Genomic DNA, 17,061 nt, shown 5'->3' with positions numbered 1-17,061 from the left:
GTCTATCTGAACTGACTTAGACCTGATCAGAAATCGAACCTAAGTTTTTTTCAAGTGCATATTTAGGTCTAATTATCTAGAATTCGAAAGATCCAAATCTGAAACGACCTGATCCGAATCTGATCTGAGAACATGAATGCCTAGGCCTAGCCAATAGTGAATATATGAATTGGCGTAGGTGTATCTGTTAGGTTAGGTTCGAATTTTTTTAGTTTTATTAAAAGTATTTGATCCCTTTCAAGTTTTATAGATATCCAAGTTGGGTTCCGTTTAGAACACTTGAAGGTTCGCTTTGGTTCTAGTAATCTTAATGAAGATCCATTTTAGAACCGAAAACTTTTGGGTTCGGATCAGAACCAAATAACCATAACAACTCAAAACTTAAATCTTTTGGGACGTCGTCAAAACTATGCTCTTGGTGACAAACAAAAAAAGAAGAAAAAGAAAGAAAGAAGTTCACTAATGTCGACGCCGTTACAGGTAGACAATCTGATCTATTCATAAATCACTGTTCTATATTTATCAGGTTTGCCAACTGTTCGATTGTCAATTTCTGCTTTCAACATCCCAATAATTATTCATTCTCTTCATATTATAAAAAAAGTCACGTACGTATTTTGTCTTTCTTTTACTTTGAAAAAAGGACTAATCTATGGTATCATCTAATATGGCCATGATTTGGTCTGTAGCCAACTATTGGAAAAAAATTATTGTAGATCTATGAAAAAGACTCCTCATCTCACTGATGTAAACGTAATTATTTTATGATAATATCGTTTCTATTAAGACTTGAGGAGATTCGTTCTTTTCATGTGTGCTTAACCGACAAAAGCAGATAACAACGAAACATCAAAAAGGAAAATCAGTCGTAACATACATAATTAAAGGGTGCTGTTGGTGAGACTGAAAGTAAGCACTAACCACCAATAATTAAGGTGAGACTGAAAGTAAGCACTAACCACCAATAATTAACATTTATTGATACCTGATCAATGATAATTATCCGACAAAGTGGGGTCAGTCATATTATATTATACTCTTTTGATTAACTTATTTGGCACGGTCTTGGATAATATCGAATCCCATCTCAGTCGGATCGGTAGCTTGAAGCTCATAGTGAATCCCTTCCAAAACCCTCCTCAGCCCAGCCTTCGACGTTGCGTATAAGATCTTTGCCCTTATCCTAGATGCCTCCGGCGACCTTATACGGTTAACAAATGTAATTACCATTGCAGCATATATGAATGTTTTTCGCCAGTGCATGTTTAATATATATCACGAAATATCCATTTTACCGAAACCTGATTTTTAGCCAAATTAAACAAAATCGAACTGAACAACTGCCCAACCAAACTAACTTTTTGGTTCAGATGAGTAAAACTTTGTGCAAACTGTATTTATCCGAACGGAATCAACCGTTCAAACCGATCTGCCGACTAATAGTGATTATAGCTGGAGGGATGTAAAGGTAAATATTGTAGTTCTGGGAGGTAAGCAGACTAACCAGTAGATAAAGAAGATCTTGCTCTTGCGGCAGTTATCGACCGTGACAAAGTCGAAATCAAATACGGCATAGCGACAGTCGTCCACGGGTAAGGAAGCGGCGAGATCTTGATAGTTTTCTCCGGCGCCGCCGACTTTGTCGACGGTGACTTTACGGGAATTCTCATCGATCTTGAACACGATGTATCTGTGCACTTTCTTCCATTTCATCTCCAAGAATGAGCTCGTGCACTCTTCCGTCACTCGCATCCCCGTCGTGGCCTGCAAAATCGGATGATATTTAGTTTCAAATTCAGATGAAAATCTTACAAGGAGATGCAAGAAAAAAAAAACAAAAATATTCTTCTACCATCTTGAAAGCCATCGCCATTGTTGCTAAGATTCTTGGGTCTCTTTTTTTTTCTTTTGGCGTGGAGAGCTTTTCCGTTAAAATGGAATGACTTTGAGGTCTTTATATAATAAAGTTACCGCTATGCAGATGCGATCATTAGTTTTCCAGTTTTACAAAATTACCCTTCAACTTTTTCATTAGAATAATTTTCCTCGTGGGCGTAACTAAACTAATGCTTTCTAAAGATTTACATTTTCATACAACAAATACTCGGTGCAAATATGAAATATTTTTTTTCTTTTTTGTAATGGCTTTTTTTGTTTCACAATAAGACCTGGACGATTATCCCTAACCTCGGTAGCATACGTCCGGTTGATCATCCCGAACTGCATCCCGGGTTTGACATGAAATATATATGAAGAAAAATATTTGATGTACAAATTCATTATTCAATCTATATTAGTAAATTTTGAAACAACGTTTTTATTAAAAAACAACTTGAACAGAAAAAAAAACTCAAACAGAATATTGTACACAGTAACTTTGTACATATTTATAAACACCAAGTCATCAACTTATGTTTTTGTTATTTCTGGAACGGTTTACAAAAATATTGTAAAATTTTTCGTTTTGTATTTTTATTTTCGTATTTGAAAACAAAATCATTATTAAACCATCAACTTAGTGTTTTTTTTTTTTTTTTTTTTTTTTTTTTTTTTTTGATTAACCAGGTGGTTGACCCCTTCGGGACCCACCCACCTAGGCCCAGCGCCAGCCTGTGTCTGTACCGTTTAAGGCCCTGGACACGCCTCCCCTCCCCGCGAGTCGAATTCGGGTTGCCCCTCAGTGACCGAAGCCTGGGGTGTACCACTGGACTACGAGGTCCGGGTATCAACTTAGTGTTCACATATTGCAAATACAACTTCAGAATAATTTTCATGTAAAATTGTATGTCCACGGTACACATAAATCAAATACTCTTACTTTTTAATTTCGTGAAAGTTTTAAATATTCGCATGAACGTGTAGGTCGAAGAACATCAATGTAAAACATTCTTTCTTCAAAACTATACTTTAAAAAACATTCTCGTCGGTAGTGTCTTCACCACTATGATTATAAGGTTGTACAACGAAACGCATCATGTTATAGAAAGAAACAAAAAGTATAGGGATCAGGGAAATGGGTCAATGCCTATATGCAATTAATTTGATATACACAAAAATAATTGTGACGCTAGGAATGGAGGGGTGGTCCCAAAGAATAGTAGTAGTGGATCTCAAAGTAACCCAACACCCACAATTTCATCGATCTCTGCTGTTTCGTGTTACTCAAAACTCAAGTGACCCTTTACGTGTAAGCTAAGGATTCAGACTAGATCTTATATTATTCCTCTTTTTGTTTTCATTATTTTCAACTTCTTTAATAATTATATAAGTTGACAATTTAAAAGTTTTCTAAAAGATCGATTTAAAAGTAAATATGTTGTTATTTACATACTATCAGTCTTATTCTATTTTTGGATCACAGTACGAAAGTTCATTTTAAATCAATATTTTTATTGTTGTACAATTCTATCCCTTGCATTATGTTAAAATTCGTATGTTTTAAATTTTGTAGATACCATCTCAAGATCTAGTGGTACGTATGCGTGTGTCGCCCAGAGCATAAATAAAATATTTGATATTAATACCCTTCATTTGTCTCTTAAGTGGGCCACAGAGAAAAAAAAAAGAAAGAGAGAAAAAACAAAAGATGAAACACATAGAAACAGCGACACGTGCAGTAAAAGAGTAAGGAACGTTCCTTCCTGCGCTTAATTAAGACCATCTTTATGGGTGTGACAAAATTTGAGTCCCTCATATTATAAAATGAATATTAGTACTGTTAAGGACAAATGGAAAGACAATTAGAAAAGTTTGGTTTATTGGTGGGACTTTCGTAAAGTTCTTAAGGTTAATTTAAAATATTTTGATGTTTTAGTTTATTGTAAAAATGTAATGAGAAATATAAGAAAAGTTTATAATTAAACAAGCCACATTAGAATTAAAAACATAAAAAGTACAAACTTAAAAAAAAAAAAATTACAACGTTGAAAATAAAAAATTACAAACATAAAAAAAAAATATTACAAACATCATAAATAAAAGCAAGCACACAATTTATTCAATTCATAAAAACTTAATAATAAGTTATTATTCTTGAAGATGTCCGAATTTATCCCATATATTTTCAATCAAATCATATTTTAATTGTCGATGAATTTGTCTATCCAGAATGCTCCTCCGACGATCCATTGTATTGCCGCTGCCGAGATTTGGAGCTCTTTTGACGGTAAATGTATCTTCATCTTCTCTTTCTTGAAATTCATTTTCGTCATAGTTAGAGTATGTCGATCGTTCATCTTCGACAATCATATTATGGAGTATGATACATGCTCGCATAATATTCCCCATTTTTTCTTTATCCCATAACTTAGATGGATTTTTGACAACGGCAAATCTAGATTGGAGGACTCCGAAGGCACGCTCGACATCTTTCCGCACAGCTTCTTGTTTTTTAGCAAATAAGGAATTTTTCTCACCTTGTGGTAGTTTGATAGATTGAATAAAAGTCGTCCACTTCGGATAAATACCATCCGTGAGATAATAAGCCATATTGTACTCGTTTCCGTTGACATAATAATTTACTTCTGGCGCTATTCCGTAAATAATGTCATCAAAAACGGGTGATCGATCAAGAATATTAAGATCGTTCATAGTACCTGGGGCTCCAAAAAACGAGTGCCATATCCAGAGGTCCTGTGAAGCTACGGCCTCCAAAACAATTGATGGTTTTCCGGTTCCTCGTGCAAACATTCCTCTCCAAGGGGTCGGGCAATTCTTCCACTGCCAATGCATACAGTCGATGCTTCCAATCATCCCTGGGAACCCACGTTCTTCTCCCTGGTAGAGTAGTCTTTCTAGATCCTCCGGTGTGGGACGTCGTAGGTACTGATCGCCAAACAAGGTGATAATTGCCTCCGTAAAATGATGCAAACATTTCCGAGCTGTCGTTTCAGCAAGTCGGACATATTCGTCAACTGTATCAGCGCTAAAACCATATGCCAATTGTCGAATTGCTGCCGTACATTTTTGTAGGGGTGATAGACTAGCCCGTCCGGTTGCATCTTCTTTTGGTTTAAAATACGGTGCTTCGGTGGAGAGACGATAGACAATACGCATGAACAATGATTTGTTCATTCGAAACCGTCGCCGGAATAACTTGAGAGGGTATGTTGGATTCTCACTAAAGTAATCATTCCAAAGCTTTTCGTGACCTTCTTCCCGGTTTCTCTCGATAACAACACGTTTTTTTCTCTCTTTTGGTTCTGGAAAAATGTCATTCTCAAAAAATTCATCAAAAGCAGAATCCATAGCATCATCTTTATGATCTTTGTGGTAATGAAAATGAGAAGATGATGCCATTGCAAATTGCTTTTTTAAAAAAAGATGGCAAATGAAAGGGAGGAGAAGAAGTCTTGAAGGTGTGAAAGATGTGTTACACTACCTATCATATTTATACTGAAAGGGTGGAGAAGAGATGTTTTTCGAAAATCATGTGATTACTCTTCACCCATCTTGTATCAATGTGACTACTCTTCAGCCTCATGTGATTTTCCATTGTCTTTATTCTACTTCACAAATCATGTGATTTTCCATTGTCTTTAACCTACTTCACAAGTCATGTGACTACTCTTCAGTTAATAAACAAAAAAAGTCATGTGATTTTCCATTGTCTTTATTCTTGATATAAAGACATCATGTGACTTAGTAAAGACGAGAAAAAAAAATTCACGAGACTAAAGAAAAATCACGAGACTAAAGAAACAACATGAGACTAAAGAAACAACATGAGACATAAAGAAACCATGTTTGATTCATACCGGTTACAAGTCAAGAGACTAAACAACATGAAACTAAAGAAACTAAAGAAACATGTTTGATTCATACCGATTACAACATGAGACATAAACAAACTAAACAAGTCTTTCATGATACCTATTACAACATGACCCATCACTCTTTCACTTAAAGACGAGCACCATACCTATTAGAACCAAAAGTAGGAGCATTACACCAACAAACACTTCGAACCCATCGATCAAACTTGATCTCTTCTTTGCCAAGTCAGAAACTAACTTCTCAAGGTTAGCAACCTTCTCGTCAGTCTCATAGCTGTTGATAGAGTTCAAATTATCTACCTTTTCCTCCAACATAAGTATGCGTTTGTCTGTCGCACTCATCTCCTCCATCACCGCGACGTCCCACCATTTCCAGATGTGGCATTCACCATCGTCAACATTCTCGCAAGTGTAGTATCTCCTCCCTGGGTCGTTTCTTGTGTATGATGTTGCTATAGGTTTGCCATCACAGTAACAAGTCTGAGGGAATCCAAACTCCACCTCTGGCTGTGGAGGATAACGAGCCGTCTCGCCATATTGGAGGATTAACTCTTCTTGGTCACGACGACTAAGCTCTTCCTGGTCACGACGAATAAGCTCTTCGTATATTAGCTCTTCTTCGTCACGACGACTTATCGGCACATCTTGGTCACTACTGTCACCTGTGAGACCGTAGTCATCCGAGAGTGAAGGCTGACTGTAACTGTATCGGCCCATTGAGACTAAACCTGCAAAACAATTACATGGACAAGCTTATTACGAAAACAACCACACAATTTGCAACCATAAAAATATTTTTATAAATAAGCAAACATAAGCAGGAACAGAAATACAAGAGTAGGAACAGAAATACAGAGATAGCTTGATTTTTAAAAGTAGGAAACATAACAGAAATACAGAGATACATTCAAGACACTACTAACAGAGACTGTCTAGTATGGCAAGTAGCTTATCCTTCACCACTTCTTCAGCCTCAGTGAGTGGTTCTTTTTTGGCTAACAGAGTGTCAAGTATGGCGAGCTTTGACAGTCTCTCCTTCTTCTCTAAATCCTCTTTCTTCATCTCCCAAATGTTCGCATAGTCAGCCATAGACTTGCCTTTTCCTCCATACCTTCTAGCCTTAGCAGCCTTGATACCTTCAGGGCGGACGTTATGATCAGGGGGGACCTCATGATCAGCAGCAGTGGTGTTTGAACTTTCGGTAGGAGTCTCAGAAGCTTTACGCTTTGAACTACCAGTAGGTTTAGGAGGGTTTAGGCTTAGCCACTTCTGCTCATACCTCAAGAGACACCACGCATGCTCTAGAGTAAATTTCTTATTGTTGTTAGTGTAGTAGATGTCGTGCGCCAGCTTGAGAACATCATGGTCACTCTGACCAGAGCTGATCTGTCTCTCTGCTGCCGCATGTGCAGCACAGAACTTGTTAGTGAAATCATTAATCTTGTGCCATCTCTGCTTGATGTTTAGACCATCTCTTCCTACACCCTGAGCTCTACCATGCGGACTTGCAGCATAGTAATCACCAACTCGAGCCCAGAAGGTCCCTGACTTTTGTGAGTTTCCAACAATCGGATCCTTTGAAGTGTTTATCCACGCGCTGATTATCACCTCGTCATCAGCTGGTGTCCACTTCTTTCTCTCCCTTGAGGCCAATGGTGTCTCGCTTTGTTGGGAGCTAAATGGGGGGGGATCTCAGATGCTCCAAAGTTCACACTATCTTGATAACTTTCATAGGGAAAGTTCTGGCTGTTAAGGAGACCGACTAAACTAGGAGTCTGACTATATGGATTCAATGGATTCCTTGAATCCATAGCGATTAGAAGACAGAGAAGAGGGGAAGAAAGGAACAGATGGCGCAAACAAAGAGTGAAAGAAGATGATGTGTGTAAAACAATGAAAGCTTGCTCTGTTTTTATAGGTGATAATTAACTAAAGCTAATTAAATAAACCATCATAAAGAGGTAACCATAAACTACAAGGGTCTAATCAAAACTTATTACAGTCATAACTTCAAAACTTATTACAATCTCATCACCTACAACTACAAAACGTAAACTATCTTCAAGACCGACTAAACTATCTTCAAAACTATCTCCAAAACCTAACTATATACCTTCAATCCTAACCATTCAAGGAAATAACTAAGCTGTATTTTTTTGTTACACTTCAACCATTCAAGTAAATGACTAGGCTAATCGTCAACACATAACTAAAATATGACAGCTTTCGTTAAGAATAATCAAATACAACAACCAACTAAAAGCTTTCATATAATTTTCAATTGAAGTCACATCTACGAAAGCAACTTTGCTTTGAGGAAAATATTATCTGCTCTATCTACTATACTTAATAAGACGATAGCTTCAAAACACAAACGACTTAACTCCAGAAATAAAATGTGATAAGAAATCAAAACACAAACAACTTGTATGCGATATAATATCAAGACAGAAATAACTTAAGTTCAGAAATGATATGTGAAACTATCAAAGAATCAATAACCGAACATACCATCAACGAAACAGCATCAAAGAAACCATCAACGATCATCATCATCAAAAAAGAAACTAAATTTTAACTCATAAGTTAAACAAACCGAACATATCAAAACTAATTAGCTTTCGTAGATGCCCGAGTCGGAGGAACTATATCCACAAACAAAAACTAATCTACCGAACAAATCATCACAACAAAGCATCTAGAAACGCATGCGGAGGAACTAGATCGAGAAACAGAAACTAATCTACAGGCAGAGATGATGTTAGGAGTTTTGAGGCTCCTAAGTCAAATGATAGAATAGTGGAAGTAAGTTGTCGAACCAGTTCTGAGGGATTTAAAATCAGAGAGAATGCAAGTATTTGCCTAATCTAAGTGCAACCAGTGATTTGATGAATTCTAAACTAATGATTAAAGCTAATGCAAAACAGTAAAATGATACTCTTAAGCTATTGGAAAGGAGAACTCATGGGTATAGGGATTTAGACCTTGGGTGATCAGGTTTCGATCTAAGGAATGCAAATGATAAATCAAACTATCAACCTTAAGTCTAGACACAATTCTAAGCAAGCTCTATGTCTAGATGAATGCTCATTTGCTAACATATCTCAAACATCAAATGTCTTTGGTTGAATAACATGCAAGCAATCATTACTAACAAGTCTATTAGCTATCTTAGCATCTTTAACAACAAATGTCTTTGGCAAAGTACACTAAAAGCCTAGGAGAGCTGACTCAGGCATTTCATCAAACACCTGTCGGGTGAGAAATGCCTAGAGATCACCCTTTGAGTGGCATACTCAAATGATGCATTAAGATCACTCTACTAGCAAGGAACAAGTATGATCTATATCTAAAACATCCTAGAACTAGCCTAATCACCCTAACCCATGAATCCAAAAGATGATTACTCACTAATCTCCATGATTCCTCTTAAACCCATGATGGATTTCAGATTAATCATGTAGAGAAATAGATGAGAGATCACAAGAACAATAACAAATCAAGCCAAAAAGAAATGTTTTTCTTGAGAGAGTTTGTGTTCTTCAATAGATAAAAGATAATCCGCCTCCAATGGCTTACAAAACATACTTAAACTTAGGTTTTTCCATTCTAAAACGTAAAGGGGCAAAATGGTAAAATGTCACTCAGCAGACACGCAGCAGCCTGGATGACGCGCCACAAGACCGCTGGGGCACGCAGGCCGCTGGGACACTTAGACGCTGGGAGCTTCAGTTCTGTGGCGCGGGCAGGGAGACCGCGGGACCAGGCCGAGTGAGCTTGCGTATTTTCTCTAGCTTTTTGTCGATGCACAGCGGCATGGAGGACGGGGACACGAGACCGCTGGGGCACGCAGGCCGCTGGGACACTTAGCCGTGGTGAGATTCTCGAACATAAATCATCCTCTTTTGCTCCAAAATCATCTCTAATGTTTCCAAAGTCACCAACTAGCATCTCCAATACCTGATAAGGACAAATGCAATGCAAATGCATCCTATATGCATACTATATGGATTCTAATGATCAAAAAGAAGATAAAACAAAGATCAAAATGATGCAAATACACAAGATATCAACTCCCCCACACTAGTCCTTTACTTGTCCACAAGTGAACTTTCTAGAACTCATAAGGAAAGAGGTTTGAAAGTGGGAGCTCATAGCCAAAAGAAACATACAAAGCACTCGATTTAACATCTGAATTCAACATGAGCACACTCTCTCTTATTATCCTCTAGCTTCTCTAGGCCTATCTTAACTCAACATTATGCATCCACACATTCAATTCAGCCAACTCTCACATTCATTAAGCAATACAATAAGTGAGTTCTATGCAAATGGTCAATTGGTCCAAGTCATTTGGGTAAGGGAAGGCTTTTCATTCTAGTGATCAAGGGGTTCAAAACTCATTATCTTCAAGGTGGTTCACTCTCAAAACAAGTAGCCTTGACATTGCACATAATATATCTAAGAAAGGGATCAACTAATGCATACAACGCTCAATCTTCATTGTTCTACCCTTTTTCAAACATACAAGTGACACAATTAAAATCCCAAGTTACACCCATCTCACATCTCTCACCCAAAAATCTCAAGAACACATCCACAAACTCTTAATCAAGGGAAATATTTAAACTTTTAAAACACAACCTCTAAGCTCATTCTCACTTTGCTAGCCCCCTTTTTCAAATTTTTTTTTTTTTTTCGGTTTCTTATTTTTTTTTTTATTTGGGGGCCAAGACTTTCACAACTTTGAGCTAGAGGTTTATACAATTTCCAATAAGACAATTAAGCACAAGAGTTCATTCATTCCCATTCAACTTTCAAGTTCAAACTTTACAACACTCACCCCCACCTATGGCTAGACAATAGCGTAAGCAATCTAGCAAGAATGAAGACTGAGCATTGTCGTTCCCAATACTCTCAAGATTATGCGCATGTAAGACTTTCCGAAAAAGGCCTCACTCAACAAACAATTAAGGCTTAAAAGGAGGAGAGGGTTTTAGGGAGTAGAATGCCACTAGAGATTGTCAAAAAGATCGGCATAAAAGATGTGACAAATCTAGTGTGTATATCCATGACTTAGCACACAAGGGACCATGAGCAAGAAATTAAGTTCATTCAGTTCAATTCAAGGTTGTAGTTGGCTTAAGAGATTGAGTTTCAGGGAGAGTTTTCAAGGCACGAAGCTTACAAGGTTTTCAAGAGAAGTGCATGAACTATACGAGGCTAGACAGTGCTCTCTACAAGGCATTTTAAATCATTGCTCCCAATGCAAATGAATGCAACCTATATGCTCTAGACTCTCCTAAAAGTGCAAATGATGCAAACTAAATGATTCTTTTTGTGTTTTTCAAAATTTTTAATTTTTTTTTGGTTTTTCTATGCAAATAAGAATGTAATATGCAATGTATGAGACTCAAAATCATCATAACAAACATGATCAAATGCTTGGCACCTCCCCCACACTTAAATCACACAGTCTCTGTGTGAGTGAGGTACCCAATGAAATTCGAAAATGCAAAGAACTGGGAGAAGGGAAGTTTCCAGTTACCTGAGACGGGAGCGAGGTGGAGGGGTCGCTGTGGGCAAGTCGCTCCCAGCTGGAGCGACTTCTCTCCCTCGCTCCATGACCTCGCTCTGATGTCCGATTTTCTGCTCCACACCTGCACACAACTTCATTTTCCCATTGTTTTATGCAGTAAAATGAAAATGTAAATACTAATGCAATATATACAAGGATACTCATGGGACTTCCTCCCAAGTGAGCTTGTTTTAAGTCTCTAGCTTGACTTTGCCTCCTTTGGATCAGGCTGGAGTAGGTGCAGAAAGTGGAGTTAACACCCCATCTTCCTCAGGTGGTAGCTCACCAAGGTGATCATCAGATGGAGGGCCCATTTCTTCAATGATGAAGGCTTGTCCAAACACAGTGGGGTTCCTCATTTTCTCCTTGATGTCAAAGTGGAGGATGTTCTCCTTACCCAAATGAAGGTCAATGTTGCCTTCTTTCACATTCACGATAGCTCCTGCTGTAGCTAAGAATGGCCTTCCAAGAATCAATGGGTCTTGAGCCTCCTCACCCATTTCAAGCACCACAAAATCTGTAGGTATTTCATATCCTCCAATCTTCACAGGGAGGTTCTCTAGGATGCCCACAGGGTACTTCACTGAACGATCAGCCAACACCAGAGAGAGTCTACACTTCTTGTATTGAGTGAAGCCAAGCTTCTTTGCCACAGACAAAGGCATCAAGCTGACACTAGCTCCCAAATCGCAGAGACATTTCTCAAATACCATAGGTCCAAGAGCACAAGGTAGTGTGAAGCATCCTGGATCCTCTAGCTTCTCTGGAGCATCAAGCCTCTGAATGATGGCATTGCACTCATGACTCAGAACCATCATTCCCTCCATCTCTTTCTTCTTAGCAGCTACAACATCTTTCAAGAACTTGCTGTATTGAGGAATCAGCATGAAAGCATCAATGATGGGCATTGTAACCTGAGCTTCACTCATCTGCTTCTCAAACAAAGCCTTGTACTTCTGTAACAGCTGCTTCTTGAATCTACCAGGGAATGGAAGCTTGGGTTCATAGGGAGGAGGGACAGAAGAGCTCTCACCTGCTGGAGCAGTAGATTCACCATCTTTTATTGTCTTCTTCTTTTCTCCAACCTTTCCTTTACCTTTATCTTTCTCAATCTTCTCCAAGATCTCATCATCTGTCTTCTCATCAACAATGACCACTTCATCATCTAGATTGATGGCTACCTCCTCACCTTGTTTCTCAGCATCTTTGGTGAGGGTTCTAGGAGGTAACTGCTTACCACTCCTGAGTGTGACGGCTTTTGCTTCCTTGGGGTTTTGATCAGATTTTCCAGGTAGAGATCCTGGCTGGCGATTCTGGTGGGTGCTCATGGAAGCAAACTGATTCTCCAAATTCTTGACAGAAGAAGCAAGGTGGGAGAATTTGTTGTTGAGCTCATTGTAACTCCCATCAATCTTGGAGTGAAGGTTCTTCAGCTCATAGCCCACATGCTTCTCACTTCTAGTCTGAGACTCTAAGATCTGTTTCAGTAAGGCATCAGTGCTGCTCTCTTGAGGGGTAGAGGAGCCAGGAGAGGGGTTTTGCTGAGGCTGGTAGTTGCTTGGCTGTTTGTTTCTAGGCTGATAACCACTCTGCTGGTTGTTTGAATAGGGCTTCTGTTGGTAGTTGTTGTACTGAAAGTTGGGTTCCTTCTTGTACCAGCTACCATTGCTGTTGATGAAACACAATTCTTCTTGCCCTTCCAAACCCTCAACCTCATTGACAGTAGGAGGTATCTCCTGTTGTGGGTTACCAACAAAGTTCACTTGCGCTTGTGTAGCCTTATCAGCAATGAGTGTGTCAATCTTCTCCTGAAGAGCCTTTATCTCATTCCTTGTGTGCTTGTCATCACCTCTACTGCTTCTGTCATGGTCTCCGCTGTAGACTGCATCACTCTTAACCATGTTGTCAACCAGAGCCTCTGCTTCTTCCTCAGTTCTCCCCAAAAATAACCCATTACTAGCTGTATCCAGTCTGGCTCTGTACTTAGGAAGAGCACCTCTGTAGAATGTGCTCAGCAAGCTCTCCTTTGAAAAACCATGGTGTGGGCACTGAGCTTGGTAACCATTGAACCTCTCCCAAGCTTCACTGAATCCTTCCAAGTTCTTCTGTTGGAAGCTGGAGATCTCATTCCTCAACTTAGCAGTTCTTGAGGTAGAGAAGAACTTCTCCAAGAATGCCTTTTTGCAGTCTTCCCAAGTAGTGATGGAGTCACTTGGTAGAGACTTCTCCCACTGACGTGCCTTATCCCCCAAAGAGAAGGGGAATAGATTGAGCTTTAAAGCATCCTCTGACACACCATTAGTCTTTGACATACCACAGTAGCTGTCAAACTTATCCAAGTGATCAAATGGGTCTTCCACAGCCAGACCATGATACTTGTTGTTCTCTATGCAGTTGAGCAGCCCTGACTTGATCTCAAAGTTGTTAGCAGCCACAGCTGGTGCTCGGATTCCAAGTCTAGGACCATGGATGTTGGGGCGGTCATAAGTGCCAATGGGGCGAGCTGGTCGCTGTTGAGCCCCTTGTGGTGGAACATTGTTGACTCCATTGGGGTTCTGAGGATTTTGTTGTTCTTCCATTGCAGGTTCCAGTGTCTGCAGTTGAGCCTGTTGCTCTTCTTGTCTTCTCTTTCTAGTACACTCTCTCTCTAAAGCTCTGATGTCTGCGGCTCTTGGAACAAGGTTTGATGTACCCTTGCTCCTCAAGTTCATACACCTGAAAATCACAAAGAGTGAAGAAGAGAATCAGTAACTGACAAAAATAAAAATGACTTAGTCTCAAGCAAATGACTAAATCTCAATGTTCAAATCAAACTCAGAATTTGGCAACGGCGCCAATTTGATGTTAGGAGTTTTGAGGCTCCTAAGTCAAATGATAGAATAGTGGAAGTAAGTTGTCGAACCAGTTCTGAGGGATTTAAAATCAGAGAGAATGCAAGTATTTGCCTAATCTAAGTGCAACCAGTGATTTGATGAATTCTAAACTAATGATTAAAGCTAATGCAAAACAGTAAAATGATACTCTTAAGCTATTGGAAAGGAGAACTCATGGGTATAGGGATTTAGACCTTGGGTGATCAGGTTTCGATCTAAGGAATGCAAATGATAAATCAAACTATCAACCTTAAGTTTAGACACAATTCTAAGCAAGCTCTATGTCTAGATGAATGCTCATTTGCTAACATATCTCAAACATCAAATGTCTTTGGTTGAATAACATGCAAGCAATCATTACTAACAAGTCTATTAGCTATCTTAGCATCTTTAACAACAAATGTCTTTGGCAAAGTACACTAAAAGCCTAGGAGAGCTGACTCAGGCATTTCATCAAACACCTGTCGGGTGAGAAATGCCTAGAGATCACCCTTTGAGTGGCATACTCAAATGATGCATTAAGATCACTCTACTAGCAAGGAACAAGTATGATCTATATCTAAAACATCCTAGAACTAGCCTAATCACCCTAACCCATGAATCCAAAAGATGATTACTCACTAATCTCCATGATTCCTCTTAAACCCATGATGGATTTCAGATTAATCATGTAGAGAAATAGACGAGAGATCACAAGAACAATAACAAATCAAGCCAAAAAGAAATGTTTTTCTTGAGAGAGTTTGTGTTCTTCAATAGATAAAAGATAATCCGCCTCCAATGGCTTACAAAACATACTTAAACTTAGGTTTTTCCATTCTAAAACGTAAAGGGGCAAAATGGTAAAATGTCACTCAGCAGACACGCAGCAGCCTGGATGACGCGACACGAGACCGCTGGGGCACGCAGGACGCTGGGACACTTAGCCGTGGTGAGATTCTCGAACATAAATCATCCTCTTTTGCTCCAAAATCATCTCTAATGTTTCCAAAGTCACCAACTAGCATCTCCAATACCTGATAAGGACAAATGCAATGCAAATGCATCCTATATGCATACTATATGGATTCTAATGATCAAAAAGAAGATAAAACAAAGATCAAAATGATGCAAATACACAAGATATCAAGAGAGGAGTACCTTTTTGATTGAAATCTGGTGACGGGTTCGGGGGAGGGAATTTAGTCAGAAATCGTCGGAGAAACAGTTGCGAATCGGGGGAGCTATCGGAGTGGAATCGGCGGAGAATGACGTTGGGGATGCGGGAGAGAGTGTGGAGGAGGTACCGGAGTGGAATCGGCGGAGTCAGAGGTCAGAATCTCTCACGGGTAGGAGATGAAATCGTCGGTCTTCTTTATCGCATGCGTCGCCTTCGTCGTCGAGAGAGACAAACAAAACATTTTCCATATCGAAAATGAAACACAAACTCGTCTTCCCCCTCTTTGGCTTCTCCGCTTCGTCACCAGCCAACACGTGGCACCAGGGACAAGGGAAGGACGTATCTAATTTAGTTAACGTCCCATTCTTTTTTCCTTAATTCTCATTTAAATTAAATTCTAATTATGCTAAGAATCGATGGGGGGACGGCGATAAAGATTAAGGTATGTCCCTTCTTTTTTTTCCTTTTTTTATTTTATTTTAATTACAATTACTCTTAAGAATCCTTCTTAAGCTACATCAATAAACATGCTCTAAGGGCTAAGGATACGTAGAAGACCACTATTGTTGGATATGGTCCTGACCATCGGTCAAGGTCCGATAATTGATTCGACCCAGCAACAATAGAGAAGAAGAAAAACGGTTCAATAAGAGCACAATCCAATCAACCGAGAGAGTCGACCGAATTATATGTTCGTCAGGACGATTTGACACACACAACTGAATTCAGGAGAGAAGAGCACTTACACCCTACTACGGCACCGAATATAACTGTTAACAATCCCGCTGAACACTGTTCGTGATCCGAGAAATAATGATGGTGAAGATGGAATCAAGGGGAATAAGATGTCTAAAAAGAAGACACAGAGAGAGAAGGGGGACAATGAAAAAACAGAGAGAGAACACCGTGAGATAAATAACTACTGACAACAAGTTAATCATTTTTGACTACGCGTTTGTTTCCCTTGTATTTTTTCTCTTTTGGCATTTAACTTTGATACACTTCAATAAACAAAACATTTGACCCCTAAACTCTAATTATCAGTTGATTAAAACTCCTAAAACTCGGTTACCGGATTTAAGATTCAACAACTATACACAATTTCAGTATCTTTTTTTCCTGAAAATGTTCGAGTCTTCCCATGGAATTGTCCAATGCATGTATGGTATAACGTGTGGGAACTTCACAACATTCGTATTTCTTCATATGTGTGTGTGTGTGGTAATTACATTAATAAATATTTTTTTTTGGGTAAAAAATTTCATACATACATATATATATAATTCTATGTGTGTCGGTATGCCAGTATGCGTATACACTGAACTAATGTTCGGCTGTGTGTGTGTCAATCAAACGTACCATATGTCGTAATGGATCATTCCAAAATACCAAACACTAAAGTCTAACGTAAGGTGAGAAGGAAATATATGGCCACGTGAGGTCGGCTGGCCTTTGCCTCTCCATTGTTTAGACTTTGTTGGTTTCAGAAAGTTCTAATCAAATTGATATGGAAGTCTATTACGATTTCGGTTGAAAATGGTATTAATTTCGTCTTCTGTTAGGAGTGATCTGGGTAGAACAAGTTTAGTTGTTTTTCTGTATATAAAAAGATCCGCAGTTAATATAATGAGAAATGATCTCAAATATCCTCCAAATGTATTTTTATATTCTCAAACT

At 38.8% G+C, this 17,061-nt stretch overlaps 3 protein-coding genes and 1 non-coding gene across 5 annotated transcripts; 1 reads left to right on the top strand and 3 right to left on the bottom strand.

Moving 5' to 3' along the window:
- Positions 1 to 836: 836 nt before the first annotated feature.
- LOC108805429 (actin-depolymerizing factor 5) lies at positions 837 to 2,009 on the bottom strand. 2 transcript variants are annotated; one of them, XR_008934445.1, is made up of 4 exons: positions 1,853 to 2,009; positions 1,505 to 1,764; positions 936 to 1,201; positions 837 to 897 (listed from the first exon to the last, which is right to left on the bottom strand). XR_008934445.1 is itself a non-coding variant. In XM_018577480.2 (3 exons), the coding sequence occupies exons 1-3, from the start codon at positions 1,871 to 1,873 to the stop codon at positions 1,051 to 1,053; spliced, it is 432 nt and encodes a 143-aa protein (XP_018432982.1). In that variant the 5' UTR covers positions 1,874 to 2,009; the 3' UTR covers positions 837 to 1,050. The 2 variants fall into 2 exon arrangements, 1 of the variants encoding a protein (XP_018432982.1); XM_018577480.2 differs by having other exon boundaries at positions 837 to 1,201.
- Positions 2,010 to 3,857: 1,848 nt separating this feature from the next.
- On the bottom strand, positions 3,858 to 5,368 carry LOC108859910 (uncharacterized). The gene has a single exon (XM_018633810.2). The coding sequence runs from the start codon at positions 5,296 to 5,298 to the stop codon at positions 4,027 to 4,029; it is 1,272 nt and encodes a 423-aa protein (XP_018489312.2). The 5' UTR covers positions 5,299 to 5,368; the 3' UTR covers positions 3,858 to 4,026.
- Positions 5,369 to 9,297: 3,929 nt separating this feature from the next.
- Positions 9,298 to 16,510, bottom strand: LOC108834425 (uncharacterized). Its single transcript, XM_018607760.2, has 2 exons — positions 16,131 to 16,510; positions 9,298 to 14,067 (listed from the first exon to the last, which is right to left on the bottom strand). The coding sequence occupies exon 2, from the start codon at positions 14,061 to 14,063 to the stop codon at positions 11,577 to 11,579; it is 2,487 nt and encodes an 828-aa protein (XP_018463262.2). The 5' UTR covers positions 14,064 to 14,067; positions 16,131 to 16,510; the 3' UTR covers positions 9,298 to 11,576.
- On the top strand, positions 13,384 to 13,490 carry LOC130495288 (small nucleolar RNA R71). The gene has a single exon (XR_008934560.1). It is a non-coding gene; the product is annotated as a small nucleolar RNA R71 (small nucleolar RNA).
- Positions 16,511 to 17,061: the final 551 nt, after the last annotated feature.

This window comes from Raphanus sativus, chromosome 5 (assembly GCF_000801105.2).
Source record: "Raphanus sativus cultivar WK10039 chromosome 5, ASM80110v3, whole genome shotgun sequence".
NCBI classification, from domain to species: Eukaryota; Viridiplantae; Streptophyta; class Magnoliopsida; order Brassicales; family Brassicaceae; genus Raphanus; species Raphanus sativus.
Note: the sequence above shows the minus strand (reverse complement) of the source record. Positions and strands in the feature narration are given on the sequence as shown.